The 23,801-nt window shown below is 42.6% G+C and overlaps 2 protein-coding genes across 2 annotated transcripts; both read right to left on the minus strand.

Moving 5' to 3' along the window:
• Positions 1–7,055: 7,055 nt before the first annotated feature.
• Positions 7,056–10,864, minus strand: LOC135551424 (C-type lectin domain family 6 member A-like). Its single transcript, XM_064982639.1, has 6 exons — positions 10,719–10,864; positions 10,449–10,541; positions 10,069–10,233; positions 9,406–9,557; positions 8,829–8,947; positions 7,056–8,380 (listed from the first exon to the last, which is right to left on the minus strand). Exons 1-6 carry the CDS (start codon positions 10,801–10,803, stop codon positions 8,218–8,220), a joined length of 777 nt encoding a protein of 258 aa, XP_064838711.1. The 5' UTR covers positions 10,804–10,864; the 3' UTR covers positions 7,056–8,217.
• Positions 10,865–14,625: 3,761 nt separating this feature from the next.
• LOC135553325 (neuronal pentraxin-2-like) lies at positions 14,626–22,854 on the minus strand. Its single transcript, XM_064985483.1, has 7 exons — positions 22,845–22,854; positions 20,927–21,540; positions 18,873–19,149; positions 18,492–18,737; positions 17,102–17,352; positions 15,857–16,036; positions 14,626–14,835 (listed from the first exon to the last, which is right to left on the minus strand). Exons 1-7 carry the CDS (start codon positions 22,852–22,854, stop codon positions 14,626–14,628), a joined length of 1,788 nt encoding a protein of 595 aa, XP_064841555.1.
• Between the last annotated feature and the right edge of the window lie 947 nt (positions 22,855–23,801).

The raw sequence follows: 23,801 nt of genomic DNA on the forward strand, positions 1-23,801 counted from the left end.
ACTGTGAACCATCAGATCCTCCTCTCCACCCTCTCCGAGTTGGGCATCTCCGGCGCGGCCCACGCTTGGATTGCGTCCTACCTGACAGGTCGCTCCTACCAGGTGGCGTGGCGAGAATCTGTCTCCTCTCCACGCGCTCTCACCACTGGTGTCCCCCAGGGCTCTGTTCTAGGCCCTCTCCTATTCTCGCTATACACCAAGTCACTTGGCTCTGTCATAACCTCACATGGTCTCTCCTATCATTGCTATGCAGACGACACACAATTAATCTTCTCCTTTCCCCCTTCTGATGACCAGGTGGCGAATCGCATCTCTGCATGTCTGGCAGACATATCAGTGTGGATGACGGATCACCACCTCAAGCTGAACCTCGGCAAGACGGAGCTGCTCTTCCTCCCGGGGAAGGACTGCCCGTTCCATGATCTCGCCATCACGGTTGACAACTCCATTGTGTCCTCCTCCCAGAGCGCTAAGAACCTTGGCGTGATCCTGGACAACACCCTGTCGTTCTCAACCAACATCATGGCGGTGGCCCGTTCCTGTAGGTTCATGCTCTACAACATCCGCAGAGTACGACCCTGCCTCACACAGGAAGCGGCGCAGGTCCTAATCCAGGCACTTGTCATCTCCCGTCTGGATTACTGCAACTCGCTGTTGGCTGGGCTCCCTGCCTGTGCCATTAAACCCCTACAACTCATCCAGAACGCCGCAGCCCGTCTGGTGTTCAACCTTCCCAAGTTCTCTCACGTCACCCCGCTCCTCCGCTCTCTCCACTGGCTTCCAGTTGAAGCTCGCATCCGCTACAAGACCATGGTGCTTGCCTACGGAGCTGTGAGGGGAACGGCACCGCAGTACCTCCAGGCTCTGATCAGGCCCTACACCCAAGCAAGGGCACTGCGTTCATCCACCTCTGGCCTGCTCGCCTCCCTACCACTGAGGAAGTACAGTTCCCGCTCAGCCCAGTCAAAACTGTTCGCTGCTCTGGCCCCCCAATGGTGGAACAAACTCCCTCACGACGCCAGGACAGCGGAGTCAATCACCAATGTCTCCTTCCGGAGACACCTGAAACCCCACCTCTTCAAGGAATACCTAGGATAGGACTATTGTAAAGTGGCTGTTCCACTGGATGTCAGAAGGTGAATTCACCAATTTGTAAGTCGCTCTGGATAAGAGCGTCTGCTAAATGACTTAAATGTAATGTAAATGTTCATCTTGTCTTTGATTCCATAAACAGTCCTTGGTTCCTGCCTTTGCCTGGTGAAGATATGAGGGGGGGGGGGGGGGCGTCATGACCTCCTCCTAAGGACCATCTGGCAGAATGCCCAGAAAATCTTCTTTAAGTTAAGATAGGAGACGGTGCCAGACATATGTAGGAACCAACCTTATGAACTATGTCTATGTAGCGTGTCTGTAACCAGTATATAAGGGATCTAACAGGACTGCCTCGGTTGAGCTCCTGATCGACATGTGTACGTGGTGCATTGAGTTGGTTGGAATCTCCCCAGAGCGTTGACAAATAAACAATGATTCATTTAAGATTGACTTCGAGTGTCCCTGTGTAAGAATTTCAACAACAATTTCATTCGTAGGCTAAGTTGTAGCAACCTCATGATGGGTATAGGGAAAATTAGATTATCATGTAGTAGCCTAAACCTATCGCTGTTACAATGAACTGGGTGAATGGAAAATGATCCAATATGCTGTAATAGAAATAAGGCCATGCTCATGAATAAAACATGGAACTGACCGTCACTGATGGATAGAGCAATAAATAAAAAAGTTGCCAAGAGTATAGTTCTTTTCAGTCATTATTATCAAAACACCATAACTGTTGCTGCTAATATTTTTGACATAAAATGTAAACGAACCACACACTTTTGAGGAGACAGAAGCTGGGAGGGAGTGGCTGAGGCTTAATCATTCTTCTTACGTAATATACTACATCCAGGACTACTCAGGGATGAAGAGAGAATGTGAACAACCCACATAGTACAATGACACCTGGTGACCAACCATGTGAGAGTACGTAGTCTAGCAATCAAATCAAATGGCAAAAAGGCTGCCATAGATGTTGGTCCCAGAAGTAGAGTATGTACAGTGCCTTGCGAAAGTATTCGGCCCCCTTGAACTTTGCGACCTTTTGCCACATTTCAGGCTTCAAACATAAAGATATAAAACTGTATTTTTTTGTGAAGAATCAACAACAAGTGGGACACAATCATGAAGTGGAACGACATTTATTGGATATTTCAAACCTTTTTAACAAATCAAAAACCGAATAATTGGGCGTGCAAAATTATTCAGCCCCCTTAAGTTAATACTTTGTAGCGCCACCTTTTGCTGCGATTACAGCTGTAAGTCGCTTGTGGTATGTCTCTATCAGTTTTGCACATCGAGAGACTGTAATTTTTTCCCATTCCTCCTTGCAAAACAGCTCGAGCTCAGTGAGGTTGCATGGAGAGCATTTGTGAACAGCAGTTTTCAGTTCTTTCCACAAATTCTCGATTGAATTCAGGTCTGGACTTTGACTTGGCCATTCTAACACCTGGATATGTTTATTTTTGAACCATTCCATTGTAGATTTTGCTTTATGTTTTGGATCATTGTCTTGTTGGAAGACAAATCTCCGTCCCAGTCTCAGGTCTTTTGCAGACTCCATCAGGTTTTCTTCCAGAATGGTCCTGTATTTGGCTCCATTCATCTTCCCATCAATTTTAACCATCTTCCTGTCCCTGCTGAAGAAAAGCAGGCCCAAACCATGATGCTGCCACCACCATGTTTGACAGTGGGGATGGTGTGTTCAGGGTTATGAGCTGTGTTGCTTTTACGCCAAACATAACGTTTTGCATTGTTGCCAAAAAGTTCAATTTTGGTTTCATCTGACCAGAGCACCTTCTTCCACATGTTTGGTGTGTCTCCCAGGTGGCTTGTGGCAAACTTTAAACAACACTTTTTATGGATATCTTTAAGAAATGGCTTTCTTCTTGCCACTCTTCCATAAAGGCCAGATTTGTGCAATATACGACTGTTGTTGTCCTATGGACAGAGTCTCCCACCTCAGCTGTAGATCTCTGCAGTTCATCCAGAGTGATCATGGGCCTCTTGGCTGCATCTCTGATCAGTCTTCTCCTTGTATGAGCTGAAAGTTTAGAGGGACGGCCAGGTCTTGGTAGATTTGCAGTGGTCTGATACTCCTTCCATTTCAATATTATCGCTTGCACAGTGCTCCTTGGGATGTTTAAAGCTTGGGAAATCGTTTTGTATCCAAATCCGGCTTTAAACTTCTTCACAGTATCTTGGACCTGCCTGGTGTGTTCCTTGTTCTTCATGATGCTCTCTGCGCTTTTAACGGACCTCTGAGACTATCACAGTGCAGGTGCATTTATACGGAGACTTGATTACACACAGGTGGATTGTATTTATCATCATTAGTCATTTAGGTCAACATTGTATCATTCAGAGATCCTCACTGAACTTCTGGAGAGAGTTTGCTGCACTGAAAGTAAAGGGGCTGAATAATTTTGCACGCCCAATTTTTCAGTTTTTGATTTGTTAAAAAAGTTTGAAATATCCAATAAATGTCGTTCTACTTCATTATTGTGTCCCACTTGTTGTTTATTCTTCACAAAAAAATACAGTTTTATATCTTTATGTTTGAAGCCTGAAATGTGGCAAAAGGTCGCAAAGTTCAAGGGGGCCGAATACTTTCGCAAGGCACTGTATATCTATATTCTTGACATTTTTCAATGAGAACTATCTTCTGTTACCAGTCTTAGCTCTTTTGTGAATGTCAGCAATTCTTTTATTCCCTTGTACCTTTTAAATATACCGACCTATCCTGTCTTGTGGATTGATTTAATGGGACTGTCCAACACTAAACCACCAAAGTCAACATGACCAAACATCATCATAACATTAAATATTTAGTAGTCATTTTTACAGAAACATCAAAATGCTTGATAGAGACAATAAGATGTGCATAAGGGAAGTCGGGGGAACGGGCGCAAGATCAGTGGAAGAGGTCATGGAATGTGTCCATTTAGATTTTTCCGGGGAATCTTCCAGCTTCAATCTGATCGTCCCATTTTGCCAAATGGAGAGAGAGAAACTCAGTAAATGTCCCGTGGTAGACAACACAATGACAGATAAAATATGACAATTGAGAAAGGAAGAGGGGGGAGTTAATCTTGACATTAGTGACCAGCAACATCACCTTTAACCCTGCATTAACAAGCAAGTTTTTGTTTTTCACTGATGACTGGCACCACTGATTTGAATAGAAGTCTCTTCAGCGGGTACATGATTGAAAGCGAATATACACTAGAGTGTTCAAAGCTAACTGTAAGGCAGTATGGTGCAGAGAGAACGACTGAACGAGGGACACGGACCCAGCTCAACGGGCACAGGCTCTTGTAGACTCTCTGTTACCACTCACAGGGTGCAACATCCCGGCCTTTTGTCTGACAGAGCCTCGTTAGATCTGTGGAAGTCTGGACGGAGGAAGGGACATAGTGCTGACTAACATATGAACGGACAAAGGGGATATTTTCATTAGTTTAGCCTTTACAGTGCCAGTATTTTGCAGTTAATACGCAAGGATACTTCAAGTATTCAAGTTAGTAGGGGAACAGTAGTAGTCAATAGCATTTTGAGTAGATGAGTGTTCATTATGGTCAGTGACAGTTGAAAATGTCTGTTGACAATTAAATGTCAGTTGACAATTAAGGTGTTCACATTGTCCTTGGCTACATAATACAGAGGGAAGGTGAGGCCTTAAACCGTGCACACTGGAAATTATGTTGTGTATTACTAATGACCCAAATAAATCCAAAATGCGAATCACAAAGAATTAAAAAAATACTGAAAAGCAGGAGCCCATTATGCATTTGGGTTAGGCCTAGAGTTAGGCTAATCCGAACAAAGCATTCCTACAGTTACCCGTAGCAACCCAGCAAAACCATAGGAGCAAGTGAAACAACCGAAACAACTGAGCTGTCACCTATTGACATGAACCTACCTCTAGCTTTACATGCTTTGGTTAAAGCTCAAGTTGAATTCAGCAAGTGCCATGACAACCAACCAAGGGGAGTCACCTTCGGTAATATTCGTGACAGTTGGGATACCCACTTTATTTTGAGAATGTGAAATGTCAGAGTAATAGTGGAGAGAATGATTTATTTCAGGTTTTGTTTCTTTCGTCACATTCCCAGTGGGTCAGAAATTTACATACACTCAATTAGTATTTGGTAGCATTGCCTTTACATTGTTTAACTTGGGTCAAAGGTTTTGGGTACCCTTCAAAAGCTTCCCACAATAAGTTGGGTGAATTTTGTCCCATTCCTCTTGACAGAGCTGGTGTAACTGAGTCAGGTTTGTAGGCCTCCTTACTCGCACATGCTTTTTCAGTTCTGTCCACACATTGTCTATAGGATTGAGGTCAGGGCTTTGTGATGGCCACTACAATACTTTGACTTTGTTGTCCTTAAGCCATTTTGCCACAACTTTGGAAGTATGCTTGGGGTCATTGTCCATTTTGAAGACCCATTTGCGACCAAGCTTTAACCTCCTGACTGATGTAGTGAGATGTTGCTTCAATATATCCACATAATTTTACTCCCCATGATGCCATCTATTTTGTGAAGTGTACCAGTCCCTCCTGCAGCAATGCACCCCTACAACATGATGCTGCCATGCCCGTGCTTCACGGTTGGGATGGCGCCTTGCAAGCCTCACCCTTTTTCCTCCAAACATAACGATGGTTATTATGGCCAAACAGTTCTATTTTTGTTTCATCAGACCAGAGGACATTTCTCCAAAAAGTACGATCTTTGTCCCCATGTGCAGTTGCAAACCACAGTCTGGCTTTTTTTATAGTGGTTTTGGAGCAGTGGCTTCTTCCTTGCTGAGTGGACTTTCAGGTTATGTCGATATCGTACTCGTTTAACTGTGGATATAGATAATTTTGTACCTGTTTCCTCCAACATCTTCAGAAGGTCACTTTGCTGTTGTTCTGGTATTGAGTTGCACTTTTCGCACCAAAGTACGTTCATCTCTAGGAGACAGAGTGCGTCTCCTTCCTGAGCGGTATGACGGCTGCGTGGTCCCATGGTGTTTATACTTGTGTGTTATTGATTGTAAAGATGAACATGGTACCTTCAGGTGTTTGGGAATTCCTCCCAAGGACGAACCAGACTTGCGGAGGTCAAAAAAAAAATTCTGAGGTCTTGGCTGATTTCTTTTGATTTTCCCCTGATGTCAAGCAAAGAACCACAGAGTTTGAAGGTAGACCTTGAAATACATCCACAGCTACACCTCCAATTGACTCAAATGATGTTAATTAGCCTATCAGAAGCTTGGAATTTTCCAAGCTGTTTAAGGGCACAGTCAACTTCGTGTATGTAAAGTTCTGACCCACTGGAATCATAGGGATACTGATTCTGGAAATTTGGTGTGTTGCTACAGCTCATGGAAAAACAGCCTTTAGTTTCTATGCACCCCATGTATGGAACGATCTTCAGAGTTCTCTTAAGCTAGACACGTTGGTGCCTCTCAGGCAGTTCAAAATATTGATCGAAGATATTTTTGAAGAATGTGATTGTTTTTCCTGAGTGTGTCTGTAGTTTAGTTTAGTCTCTTGTATTTTATATTGATATCTTGTCAAATGTGTGAAATTGTAAAATACAGAGCTGCATGGTGAAAGATACCTTGGTCTCAATCAGACTCCCTGTTGAAATAAAGGTTAAATAAAATAATTTCAAAATGATAGTTTTCAACAAGTAGCTATGTTTCGCGGCTATAGGCCTACAGTGTTTGTTTATAATTTCATTGTTATAAACAATGGAGTAAAAAACAAACTTATATTTTGGCTTCTGATGGGGTAGTTGAGCTCATAAGGCATTCATTCATAAGTTACAATGCCACCAGAAAGTATTCATACCCCTTGTCTTATTCAAAACATTGTTGTGTTACAGCCTGAATTCAAAATGTATTCAACAGATTTGTTTTCTCACCCAACACCCCATAATGACAAAGTGATTATATTTTTTTGAAATGTTTGCACATTTATTGAAAATGAAATACAGAAATAAACATTCACATAAGTAGTGACACCCCTGAGTCAATACATGTTAGAATCACATTTGGCAGCAATTACAGCTTTGAGTCTTTCTGGGCAAGTCTCTACCTGGATTGTACAATATGTGCACATTGTTCTTAAAAAAATATTCAAGCTCTGTCAAATTGATTTTTGATTATTACTAGACAACAGACTTAAGTCAAATCTGTAACTCGGCAACTCTTTTCTTGATAAGCAACTCTGCTGAAAGGTGAATTCATCTCCCAGTGTCTGGTCGAAAGCAGACTGAACTAGGTTTTCCTCTAGGATGCTTAGCTTCATTACGTTTATTTATCCTGAAAAACACCCCAGTCCTTAACAATTACAAGCATACCCATAACATGATGCAGCCACCACTATCCTTGAAAATAAGGATTTGCCTCAAACATAACACTTTGTATTCAGGACAAAAGGTTCTTTGCTTTGTCACATTTCTTACAGTATTACTTTAGTGCCTTGCTGCAAACAGGATGCATGTTTAGAAATATTTTTAGTTCTGTACAGGCTTAATTCTTTTCAATCTTGTCAATAAGGTTAGTATTGTGGAGTAACTACAATGTTGTTAAGCCATCCTCAGTTTTCTTCCATCACAGCCACTCTGTAACTGTTTTAAAGTTGCACTTTTTTATCCCTTATTTAAACCTGCCATAACAAAAGGGTTGAATATTTATTGACTGAAGACATTTCCGCTTTCCATTTTTAAATAAATTGTAAAATTATTGTGTATATTCCAGTGACAAAAACATCTACGCTTCAATCCATTTGAATTTTGGGCTGTCACACAACAACATTTGGAAAAAGTCAAGGGGTGTGAATACTTGGAGAATCAATGGGTTTCTATTCTTAATTTAAAAGTCCAAAAATGGACGTAGGCTAGCAATTTTACAGCAACTTAATTGTCAATGTGCAAACCCCCACATCCACCAGCAAGAGGAAATGACAAATCATAGGTATTTCGTTATGTATTTCAGTTGTACATACATTGCATAATTACCAATACCATACATCAAAAGACAGTTAAAAGATCTTTAATGCAACCAAATGGCACGGACTCCGACTACCCTCTCCCTTCCCCTTTCTCTCCTCTCCTGAGATAGAGTCTGTCACTGCAGGGTGCCCTGGGTCCTCTCACAGATGCTCTTCAGGCTGTTCTTGCACATGGTGGCGTACCAACCGGCCCTGTGGCTGTCTCCTGGCGACAGCCGGGCACACAGTTCCCTGGTGTCCCCCTTCTCTGGCTCGTGATCCCAAAATATGTCCCAAAACCTGTAGAGGTAACACAGACACCATCAGTTTGTACTTAAAAAAAACTTTTTAAAAATGACCATATACTGTAGATACATTTGGTTACTTTGTCAAATAACCATCAATGCAGAGTAATACATCAGTAATGCATCATACATGGAATTTCATCAAATGAAATGGACATATGGCAATAAATATGCTGTCTTCTTGAGCTTAACTAGGCCAATATCTCTTCAACGAGACCTCATACAGTAAGTATCCTCATATGGTACTGTGATTTGAGGTAAGGTGATCCCGTCTCGAGTCTCGATTCAGGACTCCACGCCAAACTATAGAATTGAGATCCAAACTCAGGTCATTTCTGGACAATACTTTTATCAATTTACCGGACCTTTTTTTTTTTTGTTTTTGCCCTAGACTATCCTCAGAGGCAAATCTTCTGTAACTTTAAGTTAAGATTCTAAGTTACCCCTTCTCCACCGGGGAGTCGTCCACCCAGTGCCAGGCCCCGCCTGGGTTACCATTCCTCAAGCCGATCCAGTAGGAGTCTCCCTGGCTCAACTCCTTGGCTCTCGCCCACAGAAAAATCTGAGAGAAATGCAACACTCAGATGTATGCCTCAAATAGACATGGCCCCACACTTTCGTATAACTCCTAAATCTATTCTTAACTTTAACTGAGAGGGTCAAATGTACTGAATTGCACAATGAATGTCTAAACACGAATGACTGACCTTAGATGATGTTTGTGTCTGTATTAGGCCTACTGCATAAAGGAATACCGCAGCTTTGAGTGACGGGGCAGCCTATTTATTGGCAATAGTTCCAGGTAATTCTCAGTAAATCTCAGTTCTCCATTTACTGCCAAAGCACAGGATTTTTGTGAAGATTTTGATTTATCATGATTTAGGTTCTCAATAATCTCTTGATTCAAATGAGATCCAAATGTGATATTACAGAATTGAGAAATAGGCTACAAAGCATTCCTCCAAAGAAACCGAAATCTGTATCGATATCATTGGGTGACGGGGTTCATGGCTGTCATACTTGCTCCTCCTCACTCTTCACCATGGCAAGGTTGCCCCCTGCAGCTAGGCAGTGGTACTGACTGGAAATCCAGTCCAGTCTGTCATGGGTGTAGAGGTAGCATCTCTCCCCAAAAGACTCCCATCCCTCTGGGCATGGCCTGCACTCACGCTCTGCGAAACAGGTGGAAGGTTACGCCAGAGGTCAGTCAATGTCATAGGGGTAAAGGTGAACAGGGGTGAAACAGGTCCCCCATGTAATAGGTTTTTACATCTCTATAGGATCACTTGTATAAATAAAAAATGTCCTAAATACATCAATAGAAATACTCTTAAAACCATCAAGTGGTGATTATATATTGTGCTACAATATGATCTAATAATAGCTAAAGCAATGCTGTTATTAGGATGCCAGGCCAAAAGCCTAGGCCAAGTGTGATAGTATACCATTTGCACCACTCTTGTCAGTATCGGCCATTTTGGAATTTTAGGTTGATCCTGGTGATCCTTCATCATCTTTTGTCTGCCTGTCCATATATTAAACAGGCCATTGGATGAGAGTATTTCCAGTAGGCCATCATCCATGTCCCAGCTAAAAGCTCGCAGAACTATGCAAACTCAAGCAAAACTCTTCATAATTAATGGCTTCATAGCAAGAGTTTGATCAACCTGAACGTCTGCTCACCATTGGTGCTGCTATTGGTGATGGGACAGTACTGGTTGAGTGCTGGGTACTTGTGGAAGAGGAGGAGGTAGGAGTGGTTCAGGGTGTTCAGCTTCTGAGTCAGGTCTTTGAGTCTGACCTCCTGCAAGGCGGACTGGGATTGAAAGACCAAGGTGATCTGCACCACTGCATCATGCACCCCCGCGACCCCATTGCGATGGACACAAAACAGTGAAAGGGCAATGTGAGGATGAGGTAGCATCAGGAGACAATTCTAATTAAATGGTCAAGTTAGGGTTAAAACCTTAAGTCTTGACCTTCAATAACAATGTAAATCAGTGGACTCCTATTTCTGATCCTTGAACCTGTTCATTTCAAAATGATGACCAAATAAAACTCACAGTAAAATGTCTGTAGGAGTGTGGCCATGGTCAGTAGAAAACAGAGCAGGGCCAGGTAATGTGATAACTGTCTGTACTGGGTGTACCACCAATCTGAGAGGGGGAATAGTTCAGCCACAGACATTAACGTCACTATAGACATATTTCACACACAAAAAGTACAGCATTATGTCTTTTAGACATCAAACAGGCAATAATCCAGACTTCAATTTGAGCTGAGCTTTTGTCTATGGATAAAAATGTGCTATCACTTTATGATAATGGCATCACCTCTCTCTGTTGACCACTCCGTCTTTTCAGGATGTAGCAAGCCTGGTCCAGATGTCCCATTCTCCCCTGGTCTTATGACTCCCATTCTCCCGAAGCAGTAGGACACTGCTGGAGACTGAAAATAGATCCAGCTCTGCTGAGTTCCACCTCCCAAATGAGCGTTGAGGCGGTATGTCACCTTTAGCTTCATGCAAAGTACATTTGATAGCAAACGTGTTAGGCAGGAAAAGTTTTGATTATGGTCAAACACCCTTATTCTGTTGTGATGTTTGTGGACAACTTGTAAAAACTCTACATAGCTTGTTGTAACGTTTCTGTTAAGAATATCTGTGGTTCTCCAGGGCCCGTTTCCCAAAACATCTTAAGGATCCTATGGTTCTAAGCTGAATTTAGCCGTAAGATGCTTTTGGGAAACCCTGGCCCCTGGTCTCTAGGTGTTGTCTCGGTCAATTCAACATGGCGCCCAAAATAAAGATGTAAGCAATCAGTATGTGGGCCATAACAGAATGCAATGTCCAGCCACAAGACTTCTAATTCAAATGCCCTCCGTGCTTAGATAACTGCTATTGTTTTAAAATGCAGAGCTTATCTATACTTAGACACCTAGAGTCTTGCATAAAAAAACTCAATAATTCATAATCATATCTGTTTCAACTGACGCGGCTTAGGTGCTTGGTTATGCTTTTAAGCGGACCAATTTTGTAGGCTGTGCGAGAGTCTTGTTTTGCCAACTGATAATCACCAGCCAGTTGAGACCGGCAGCCACAGGATTTGAATTCTTCCAACAGCACGCACCCTCTGCACGCTTATCAGCTCTCGGGTTCTCAACACAAGGCAAATATCAAGGCATAGGACATCCCTGGGGGGTTGAAAGTGCTATACGAAGAAAGACAAACATACCGTACAGAGCTGAGGCTACAGCTAATATTGTGAGTTAAAATAGGCTACAGTTTATTCCTGAAAAAGATGAGGACCTTATTGCTGGCGGATATTCCAAACCGAGCCTATATTGTGCCTTGCCAAAAGTAAATGTATTTCGTATACTTTGTTCTTCTAATCTTGTTGATTATATATGATATGTGATCTTTGTTGTTGTGCTGCTTGCCTCTTTATAGCATACAAAACAAAGCTGAAGCATTCTAACTTGGACAGAAAAAAAAACAGGAAAAAAAAACAGAAAGACGAACAAATAACATCTGGAGTGTTAGGATTTTGAGAACAATATCCCGGCATAATATGTCCCACTTTTATTGGTCTTTAAGCCGTCATGATGATATCGGCTACTGAACATACAGAACACCTTCCAAAGGCAACTCACACCCTCTTGTGGCCAACAAGGTGGACTCCGATTGATCATCATGCCTCTGCTTCCTTTGTATTAAGGCCTCCCATCCTTTACCTGTTTGGTGTTCACAGATCTGTAAAGGGGCTGGATATGTGTAAGCAATATAACAGTAGCTGCCCTTCCCAGCATGCTCTGTGTTTGGAAATCTTACCTTGACAGGGCTGGTGTAGGCGCAAGCATTTGCTCCATCAAAGCAGTAACACATCTGATTTTACTTAATCACAGTTTTAACAAAAATTAACAGTCTTTATTCAATGCTTTAATTAGAAGTGTTACTGCTTGACTGGAGCAAAAGCTTGGATCAGCACCAGCCTTTGCAGGGTAAGACTGACCAGCAATGAAAGAAATGACATGATATCCATTCATGAGATACGCAATCGTTTTATTCAAAATCTTGATTTTATTGAAACATATTTAACAGAGTTAATTCACGTATTCCTCTTTTAAGTTTTACAATTCATTTGACATGTTTTGGCTTACACACAAAGGAAAGGGACTTTTGACCAAACACACAAGAATGAATAAATAAAAGGTTGCCCAATATTTACAGACAAGAAAGAAAAAAAACATTGAGTGTGTCTTTATATACAGATTAAAATGTATACCAAAGGCGAGATTAAGCAAACGTTATGGAAGCAACATAGATTCAGATTATACAACTGCATTCAATGCTGTTTAACCTGAATTATATCCAGTTGTATTAGCATTCATTAATGAATCAATAATATTTTTTATTTGTAACAAATTAGAAATATAATTGTTTTTTTTTGTGTGTTTCTTTACTTCACATACATTTGGCCCACTAACAGGAAAATGGGAGCATGGGTTTTTATAATGCTCAACTTGGCATTATAAACTCTTACACAACAATACAGACCACTATGTCCTCTCACAAAGGTGCATTAACAAATATCTACAAAATGTCACCCACTGTAATTGTTGTGTACTGTAATGGTTGTAATGACTATCAGTGGTCAGGGGGGCATGTCCAGCTAAGCTCTATACTATCACCATGGCAACAACAGATGACCCTTTTACGATCAGTGTTCATGTGATTCAATGAGACATAGACATTCCGAACTTAATAGCCCACAGTGAAATGGGGGTGAGTAAGCAAATGCAACTAAATCGATTCCTAATTTGAATGCTTTTACAGACAGAAAAGGGATGACCACAGTGAAAGGATAGACAAGGAAAGGATGTGTTGTTGTGTAAAATGCCTTATATTTACAAAAAAAAAATGAATGGTTTGTATTTGTTTATGATTTTGACAGTTGATATTCAAGACAGGCTATATTTTTTTTCACCTATTTTTATAAGCATTTTACATGCATAAAAAACACAGGACCCAATTAATAAAAACCAACATTGGATGAGGTTGACTTTGAATATAAGCCTTTTAGAGCATTACAGAATTGTTTTTCTTCCCCAAGCTGTTTTGAGTGCATGTGCATTCATGCGTGAATGTATTTAAGAGAATGTGTCTGCTATGACAACACGGAAATAGTCTGGATCTAGATCCGAGCTCTATTTGTCAGGTAAATCTGCCTGTAAAACCACAAGATTACAATGGAGATGTCAGCATTGGCTTCGGACCTCTTGACAGGCAGTTAACCTGTATTTATGCAGGGCTCATATCCACAACTTCAACTCGGGTGTTTCATAAAACCTGGCAGCCATTTCAGACACACTGATAGAAATTACAATCCAGTTGAGTGTTGAACAGTTGATATTGGTAGAGCTAAATTCATCTGAAAAATAAAATGGAACGTTTATCAGTTGCACGTGTGTACAACACAGTAGTATAAAATAGTCGTCTAACATTTTTTGCGTGAAAGGTAGACTTGAGAAAAGGCTAAACTACCCCCCCCCAAAAAAACAACTAAAACCATAGATGAGATCCTCCATCTTCATGTACAAAAAATACAATGTAGTACCTCACATTCAATCATCAAATCATTATCTTCCAACTCATACACTTGCCATCGATGTGGCTGTTTTGAGTGCCTTTAGTTTGTTCATTCCATATTGTCCACAGTTGGTTTATGAGCATTCTGCCTCAGTGCGTTCCTTTTAGTCACTGGTATCGTCCTGCTCGCCAGCAAAACAAACCCAGAAAGACGAACAAATAACATCTGGAGTGTTAGGATTTTGAGAACCATATCCCGGCATAATATGTCCCAGTGAAATGTTATGTTTCTTTGAACACCTGACTGATGAAGGGCTTTTACTAAGGCCCGAGGCAAACATGGGTGGACCCATTTAAAGACAGGGAATCCTATTACCGGTATTGGATCCCGGGAGCAGCAGCGCTCATGGCCATTCAGTTAAATCCAGCCTTTGCTCTTTTAAAGTCTTCCCAGTTCCTTGGCCCAGCGAGGTGGAAGGCAGAACAGAGAGGAAAGGGATGACAAAATTGCAGAATGGCTAAGGGCCAGCCTGGTTTGTTGCTAAGGGCCTGTCATGTGTCTGCAGCGTAGTGCACAGAGCCCTGCTGCCACACCAGACAGCTCGTTAAACAACATCAGGGGCCATTTTTTATGAGGCAGAGTGGGGTAGTCCTTAGTGGCAGGGGTCAAAGGGGTATTTGGTGACCCCGCCGTGAAGCTCGACCACTGCCTCTGTCCAGGAGATGAGGTCACCCGCCAGGTGACCTCCGCAGGAAGCCTGGCTATAGATTTCATTGGGTGTGAGAACGCGGGACCACAACTGGAGGTCTGACATCTCGCCCACAAAGGACTGGGTGGCGTCAAATCGGCCACCTAGGGTATCCTGTTAGGAAAACACAGGGTAATTGTTAAGACTAAAGGCCCACAAAATATGTAAAAGTACTAGATATACCACAATAAAAGATCAATACACAATTATTTAAACAGACTTGTCTCGTCTTTGAGTTTTCCACCTTTTTACCCCTTCAAAGCAAGGTTGGTTAACCCGCCAACAACGTTCTAAAACTAGGCCGTTCAGATCAATCAACCCTCGTACTTAAAACCATTTCATGGCCTAGTCTTATGGTAACTTGTTATTTGTGGCCTAAATCATCAGTCACTTCCTGGAACTCACTAGACATGACATTAGAGCCCCGGTCAGAGTGGATCTTCCAAGGAAGACCAAACTGAGTGATGAATTTGAAGCATTAGCAACAGTTTAAGCTGTAATATGTTTCAGAGGGATCAGTCATTTTATATTTACATTTGAGTCATTTAGCAGATGCTCCAACCTGGACTCAGGGGTAGATGTAACATAGTGAATGTAAATCTGGGACACTCCATTTAGTTTGATATGTTACATTTCATATGGTATGAATTCATTTGTGGATGTCCATCATCCATTTAGTATGAAATGTTATGAATTTCAATTCATATGATATGTTGTGGCTAAAGATAGCTAGGTGGCTAAAGCTAACGTCAGCTAGATGGCTAACATTAGCTAGGATATGGGTTAGGGGAAGGGTTAGCTAACATGCTAGTAGTTGCAAAGTAGCGAAAAACTAGTAAGTAGTTGCTTATTAATGCTAAAGTTGACTCCCCAGCTTAGTTTTTGGCAATAGCCTGTGTCTTCTCAGGACACAACTAAATTATAATCATCTTTAACATGATTGTATTAACCACTTTTTGTATTCTGCAAAGCCCAAAATTGGAAATTGTGACAGGCAATTCCCTGCTGGTAACATTTGGAGGCAGCAGTGGGATCCAGTACTGCTGTTTGAAATTTCAGTTCCTATCCCAGCGTTTCATATGTTCTTCAGAACTTTGAGAATGCAAATTCATAACGAGAAAACGTATAGTTGTACCTGTTCCTGGCCCAGAATAAAGACTCCACCAGGCTTGATGGGATGCCATGCAGATAGGTTCTCTCCAGACCCCCTTTTGACGCCATCCTGGAAGGCCTCCCAATGCCCATCGTGTGACGACCATGTCATGCACAGGTGGTGCCACTTCCCATCCGTCATTGCCATGGGCAACGTCACTGCCTGTGCAGAGAATTAGAGTCACTGGCTTGATTAAATAATTGCATGATTGGCTGAGTGATTGATTAATTGGCTCAAGCCAAAGAGTCCAAACAAAATATTTTGGTGAAAAGTTCTGTTCGGAGAAAGAGATTATTACTAGGTTAATTGATTGGTTCATTGGCTGACTGTAGTGTCACTGTCGTGGACATTTTGAAAAAATTCAACACAAATATTGTTTTTTAGGGAGATATTTTATGAAAGATTTGTCCGGTTTTGTGAATAGGTACAAATAGCCATCACATTTCAAGTAATGTCATTTTTTCCTTTTGTGTCAGCTCATAACAACATAGACTTCAGGTGTCATAGCTAGGCATCTCCCAGGTTGAACCACCAAATCCCCTCTTGTCTGGGAGAAACCCTGACTCATGCACAGGTATAGTATGGGCCCGGACCATGTGTCTATCCCCGCGTCCACCCTGTCATGGGACGCCTCTCCACATGACTGTGCTAGGTAAGCTGCTTGCCCTTTGCCCTCTGAGGTCTTATGCCATTAGGGAGGATGATAGATGAGGATAGGGCCACTGTCTCTAAGGGGGAAAGACAGGGTGATAGCAGGATCCAGGTGAACTGTAACTGTCACAACAGCCCCCTGCCTCGTTCCTTGAGGACAGGAGATAAATCGAAATCTGGTGCCTGATTGGATGAGAATGGAGTCACCTGCCACTGAAGTGTAAGCTTGCTTGCCTTGAGGTGATTGATTTTCCACTTGTGCTGCCAATGGGACAACTGACAGATAACATATGCTTATTAAAATGTTGATAAAAATGTTCAAACACTCCTTGTCAGAACCTGTTTTTGCTTTGTTATTATGGGGTATTGTGTGTAGATTGATGAGGGGGGAGAAACGATTTAATCAATTTTAGAATAAGGCTGTAACGTAACAAAATGTGGGGAAAATCAAGGGGTCTGAATACTTTCCAAATGCACTGTATATGTGTAAGAAGTGAGAATGTACAGTATATCTTCACAAATTGGTCACTAGGGGCACAATGTGAAAATATGCAAAATATGCAATCATGCTCTTACATTGTCGTTAACCAGTAGTTCCATGGGATTGTTGCCCCATTCGATCAGAACCAGTTCGTTGGCCTGTCCCGGGACAGAGTAGGAGAAGGGCGTGCCTAGGCCAGGCCCTGATCCCCCTTTTATCCAGAGGCAGACAGTGAGGGCGAAGATTTCAATGAGTAGGGTCTTTTTTATCCTTCCATACATGTAGTTAGTGCGCATAGGGAAGCCAATCTGGAAAGCATCCGGACTCTTTGGCTTTTTCCGGGTACCTGTTGGAATACAAAACAGCAAAATATAAGTAATGAACAGCTGAGGAGTGAAATTAAAGTCATTTGCCAGTGTCTGTGTTCTTCGAAGGCCAGCATCCCGGTGTCACCTCTACACTGTTGACTTTGAGACTGGTGTTTTGTTGCGGGTACTATTTAATGAAGCTGCCAGTTGAGGACTTGTGAGGCGTCTGTTTCTCAGACTAGACTCTCTAATGTTTTTGTCCTCTTGCTCAGTTGTGCACCGGGGCCTCCCACTCCTCTTTCTATTCTGGTTAGAGCCAGTTTGCGCTGTTCTGTGAAGGGAGTAGTACACAGCATTGTACGAGATCTTCAGTTTCTTGGCAATTTCTCGCATGGAATAGCCTTCATTTCTCAGAACAAGAATAGACTGAGTTTCAGAAGAAAGTTCTTTGTTTCTGGCCATTTTGAGCCTGTAATCGAACCCACAAATGCTGATGCTCCAGATACTCAACTAGTCTAAAGAAGGCCAGTTGTATTGCTTCTTTAATCAGTACAACAGTTTTCAGCTGTGTTAACATAATTGCAAAAGGGTTTTCTAATGATCAATTAGCCTTTCAAAATGATAAACTTGGATTAGCTAACACAAGGTGCCATTGGAACACAGGAGTGACGGTTGCTGATAATGGGCCTCTGTACGCCTATGTAGATATTCCATTAAAAATCTGCCGTTTCCAGCTACAATAGTCATTTAGAACATGAACAATGTCTACACTGTATTTCTGATCAATTTGATGTTATTGTAATTAATAGACAAAAAGATGTGCTTTTCTTTCAAAAACAAGGACATTTCTAAGTGACCCCAAACTTTTGAACGGTAGCGTATATGTTGTTTTTTTTGTACCTTTATTTAACCAGGCAAGTCAGTTAAGAACAAATTCTTATTTACAATGACGGCCTACCCCGGCCAAACTCAGACGATGCTTGGCCAATTGTGCGCCGCCCTATGGGACTCCCAATCATGGCCGAATGTGATACAGACTGGATTCAAACCAGGGACTGTAGTGGCGCCTCTTGCACTGACTATGTCTATACCTACAGCTACAACTTGAAATGCATGATATAAATCGGACAAGAGTAAACAATGGCAAAGTGGGTTATTTATCAGAGAGTTTCAATACCAGGGTTAGACTTCCTGTGGTTAAGGTGGCTCAGCACAGTTTCCAGCTTGTTGTGTCCACGGCCAAGAGGTAATGGAGGTGGTGGCTTGCTGTTATAGGCTGGACGAGGACGATGGGCATGGTCGTCAGTGCCTTGGTGGTCATCACCGTTTTCACGGTGGTCATCGTGAAGATCATCGTGGTGGTCGTCGTGATGATCATCAGGATGGTCGTCATGGTGATCGTCATGGTGGTCGTTATGGTGTGTGTCATGGCGGCCGTGGCTACGATCATAATGGTGGTCATAGTGTCGGTCATAGTGATGGTCATCATGGTGACTGTTTTGACGGTTGTTGGGGCGGTTGTTGTAGCGGGTGGGGGTGGGGGTGTGGGTGTCGTGATAGTCATCATGGTGGTCGTCGTGGTGACCCGGTCCATGTTGGTCATCGTGATGATCATCGTGGTGGTCATCACGGTGACCAGGTTCATGGTGGTCGACGTGGTGGTCGTCCGGATGGTCATCGTGGTGGTCGTCATGGTGGTCATCGTGGTGGTCGTCATGGTGACCATAATCATGATGCCCACCGTAGTGATTGTTGAGCTGCTTCTCAAGTGCGTTGATTTTACGTTGCAGGAGGTCTCTCAGTGAGCTTGAATAGGAGCTGGAGGAATTCCTGGCCTGGAGAAAGTGAGAATTAATAATAGTTATAATAGGAAATGTTTGCATATCTTATTATTAGTCCATGTGCTTGGTAATTAACACTTTCTGGAGAATATCCATGGTAATTTATTTCCATAATAGGACTTTTAAAGAGATGTTTTTTTGTTTGTTCTTTAGACACTTCTTCTACTTCAGCCCATTCTGGGTTGCTTACTTCGGCCATGTTGTGCTGCCCCTAATCTCTCCAAGTGGGCAGATAAATGAAATAATACGAAAGTCGGCTCCTCCCTCCCTGGAAAACCTCCTTCCTTCCTTCCCTCCCTCTACTTCTGTCAGTGTCTCTGATCAAATCCGGCTTTAGTCAGTGCCAGAGCACACCAAGATTATTAGCTCATCACCATGGATGATGCTAATTGGCATTGAAGGTGTCTCGAACCCTGCAACACTTGGAAACCGGTTCGCGGCATAGACGTCCCTGTTATGTGACGGAGCTCCAATCTCAGCTGTACTGTCTTTGTCTAACACCCTCAAGGCAAAGGTTTCTGTGTAACCCTTTCTCTATGAACCACCAGTGTTATTATGTGTTATTAATGCGCGCATAGGCTATAAGCCTATCTGATGTCTTATAGCAAGAATATTTGATAACAGTATATTTTTAGAGCATGACAAATATATCGTTTCATCTATATTATTGGCCAATATTGGCCTTTAACCGATATTTCGATGTAGGCCGATAAATCGGCCGATAAACAATATTCAATAAATAGGATGAAGAAAGTGAATCTCAGTGTTATCTGAACACTTACGGCCATTCTCATGGTCATTATTGTCACAATGTAAGCAAGCAACATTTGAAGAATTTTTTGGGACAACTGCTCTTTTGGTTGGCAATCTAAGAGAACTCAGTGTGAAAAATGTTCACTTTTAATTCTCCCTGCTGTAAAACACTATATCGGTCGGCATCTACTTTCAATGAACCACCAGTATTAATAAGTGTTATTAAGGCCGACACTCTTAGTAAAAAGGGTTCCAAAAGGGCTCTTCGGCTGTTCCCATAGGAGAACCCTTTATGTTCATGTAGAACCCTCTGTGTAAAGGGTTCTACATGGAACTCAAAAGGGATCTACCTGGAAGCAAAAATAGTTATTCAAAGGGTTCTCTTATGGGGCCAGCCGAAGAACGCTTTGAAGTTCTAGATAGCACCTTTTTGTCTTAGACTGTATACCAAGTCTTATAGCAGGTATTACAATTCATTATGGAGTGCTAGAATCACTTTAAGTGGATTGATAACACAGCTGGTTCATAATGAGAATCAGAATTCATTAGAATAAAAAAAATCATCTTTCATAATCCCCCCAAAATAGTGGTCAATTAAGTTTGATTTTTGTATCTATAAAGGATCTTCATTCACGCAATAAAATAAACAAAAACTGTGTTCAGTTGGTTGTTAGTGTCAACAGTCATATGTCATACAATCACTCAACAGGACCCTCTCCTAGGCTTCGTGAATTCCCATTGCATTAGTGCAAGACGGCTCTATGGTGAAAGTCAGGATAATTAACTAATCAATGTAGGTCTTCATACGCACACACATGGATGGAACTTGGGCTGTAGGCCACTTATATCCTCACGGCGTGGGAGAAAGCCGGAACGCCCTTTGTCGTGTTTAATTTCAGGTCAGTAACGAGACAAACAGTGCCCCGTAGTGATGCACAAGATGACCTCTATCCACACAAAGGGCAAATAAGCTTCCTATCCCTTTTCTTACTCATCCTTTGATCCTGTTCCCGCTCACCTGCAAGTTCTCCAGCCTCTCCTTGAGTGTCTGTAGCGTTTTCCTAGTCTGCTCAGGGGAGAAGGCCCCATGCTTGCTCCCAGGGTTATCCTTCCCTCGGTGGTGTGGGTCTGATCGGTGCCCATTGTTCAGTGGGTAGTGTGGGTCCCCGTGGTGGTCAGTGTCATGGTAGGAGTGATGCGAGCTCGGGTGATGGGAGTTGTGACGCGCGTTTCCATGGTGGTCGTCGTGATGGTCATCGTGATGACCCACCCCCCGGCCAAAGCCCTCACAGAGGGTCAGCTTGGCAGTCAGTTCCCTGATCGTCTCCCGTTGGTCTAAGATGGTCTCCTTTTGCCGCACCAGGCTCTCGCGAAGGTGCAGGATGGTGGATTTGGCCTCGTCTGATATTCCTATCCCCATCCCCATTCCTATCGGCCTCCTGCCGTTACCATTGGGCGCCCCTGCAGCAGGTCCATGATGCCCATTACTGCTGGGTCTGTCGTGGACAGGTCCGTGTGCTGCCCCGCCTGGTGTGAAGCAGCTGGGGTCTGCGTCCGCTGGAATTGGGGTGCAAACAAACTTGGGCTGGGCTCCATAGTCATAGTCTAATCCCGGCAAACTAACAGCAGCCGCTGAGGAAGATATGAGAGTATAGAGGAGTAGAGAAAAAAGAGGGAACGAGGGTAGGATGAAACCTGGAAGTACTCCACCCCAATGCGTTTGCCCTGTAGACAAAAGCGTCAGGGGTGGGATGGCGTTGTCGGCCATCTTTGGTCGGCGTCTCGTTTCTCTTCTGTCAAGGGAGGCGGCTGGGCAAGCTGATTTGACACATGGCAAAAACAAATCCCCAAATCCCCTGTACAACAGGGTCAATTTCTTCGAGAAGTATTACAGCACGCAGGATCTTGTCTCTCTGCTAAAGCTGTTAGTGCTTCATCACCGTGTCGCTGTATCAAACAATGCACGTTGGCTTCATAACGGGACAAATGGCTGTCGAGGTGTCCGCCTCCCGGTGATCCCTTTTGGCACAGCGGGCCTCTTGTGATCAGCAGCCAAACGAATCCGTTTCTAGCCGTCTTCTATCCATCCATCTCATCTGGAAGGAAAAGACAAAGGCGATAAGTCATTCATTGGAAATACTAAGTCTTGGGAAATACAAATGATTCCAAACCTTATGAATAGACAACAACGGTGAATAGACAACAACAGCAATATGCGAGGGCATGATCAGACATTGATTCAATGAACAGTACAGAGCAATAGGATGGCGATGACAGGACACGAGCACAGCAGCGGTGGGGAGTAAATGGAGCTAGGATCATAAGCAATTCAACTACAATGATGTAGTCAGTCAGTCACCGCTATTGGTTTTCAACGAGCCAGCAATGGCTTGGAGTGAATGATGCCAACAGCTGAGAACCCCCCTGGGCAGTGTAATTCGATTACAAGGCAGCCAGCAGGATGCAGTTAATGAATGATGGTTTTCATTTTCATGTGGACCGACAGGCAGTTTACTATGCAGGGTTAGTAGGAGGTTATTCATACTGGAACAACGGGAACAGTTGTCTGAGACACGGGGATACCACCAAAATAAAATATATTGAAAGAGACACAAATAGTCCTCGTGTTATTGAGGAGGTGTGTACAGACTACGATAGCACAGTATCCCTGAGTTACAATGTACAGTAATGGGAAAGAACCTATTTTTTAATCTGGGGAACAGCATTTAACAAATAGCCTTGTTAGAGTTAATGTTTATGTCATTTGTAATGTGTAGTCAGAGATTGACATCCATCAAACCACCAGACTGCAAAACAATTCTAAGAGTAGGTATAAAGCCTCAACTAATCCAACAGTTCCTGAATTGAGGGTCAGTGAGGAAAAACCAGGAGAAGGTAACAGATTTCTCAAGGACACTGCCTAATAAGCCTCTTACCAATCCCCATTGCGATCTTCAATTCACCACACCTACCGATAGGCCACGGCCTGCTTCTTACAATATAATCCCCAGTCCTATATTTTCATCAGATTATTGAGAGTTGATTGATTTGTCACATTAGTCATTCTTAATCCAATGTATTTAAAGGTAGTCTCAGCGAAATGACGTTGCAACAAGCAGCACCACAGATATTGAGATGGGCGAGATGCAACACTTCGCTCTCACACAGTAGCCACGGGACCAAAGAGCAGAGAAGCTGAGCCTCGCACATCAACGCTCTTCGTTGTTGAGGAAATTGACCCACTATGCTGTTTACTTTTTGCATCGACATCACATCATGGAGTATACCTTTAATCGGATACAGTATATTCTGAATAATACATGAAACATACTTTTATCAAGTTGGCAATTCTTGAGATGTCAGCATGCTATATTTCAACTTCTAACGTGGATTTTTAAAAATGTGGTAGAATAAACTCAGTAGATTTCCCCAGCATGTTTTAATGAGGAATTCGACGCTACTGGATGTGTGCAACAGATGTAGCGCATGGATGACACATTCATCTGCAAATGAACTCTCCACCATCTGTTTTCACTCACTTTAACACACTAGCGTAATCAGACATGGCCTTTGAAGCGTTTGTGCGTCACACATGATTCGTGCGTCATCATATTAACAACCACAGAGTATTTTTTCCCCTGGGGTAATATCACTGTTTGGACTACGATGTGGAGTAACACTTTACGTTAACTTGCTCTAAACTTGTAGTAAGTAATGCTGCAATTACCCTAGTAACAACATTGTATTAACCTGTTCTGATAGTTTTTTTGTAATTACACATTTTGACACCTGTTGTTAAGCAGTTTTTATTGTCAGACAGGTGGAAATAGGAAGATGTGAAATAACAAAAAACTCCCTTACTAGGTAATTACTAAGCACTTATTGAAGGGATA

Source organism: Oncorhynchus masou, chromosome 13 (genome assembly GCF_036934945.1).
Source record: "Oncorhynchus masou masou isolate Uvic2021 chromosome 13, UVic_Omas_1.1, whole genome shotgun sequence".
NCBI classification, from domain to species: domain Eukaryota; kingdom Metazoa; phylum Chordata; class Actinopteri; order Salmoniformes; family Salmonidae; genus Oncorhynchus; species Oncorhynchus masou.

Excerpts from the sequence above, each read along its gene's own strand:
- LOC135553325 (XM_064985483.1), bottom strand. Across the intron at positions 18,738-18,872 it reads CGACGACCACCATGATGACT|CACACCATAACGACCACCAT; the intron begins ATCACGACACCC and ends GCCGCCATGACA. Across the intron at positions 16,037-17,101 it reads AACTACTGGTTAACGACAAT|GCAGTGACGTTGCCCATGGC; the intron begins GTAAGAGCATGA and ends TTCTCTGCACAG.
- LOC135551424 (XM_064982639.1), bottom strand. The coding sequence starts at position 10,803 with ATGGGAGTCATAAGACCAGGGGAGAATGGGACATCTGGACCAGGCTTG. Across the intron at positions 10,234-10,448 it reads ACTCCTACAGACATTTTACT|TGGTGCAGATCACCTTGGTC; the intron begins GTGAGTTTTATT and ends TGCATGATGCAG. Across the intron at positions 9,558-10,068 it reads CACCAATAGCAGCACCAATG|AGCGTGAGTGCAGGCCATGC; the intron begins GTGAGCAGACGT and ends CCTGTTTCGCAG.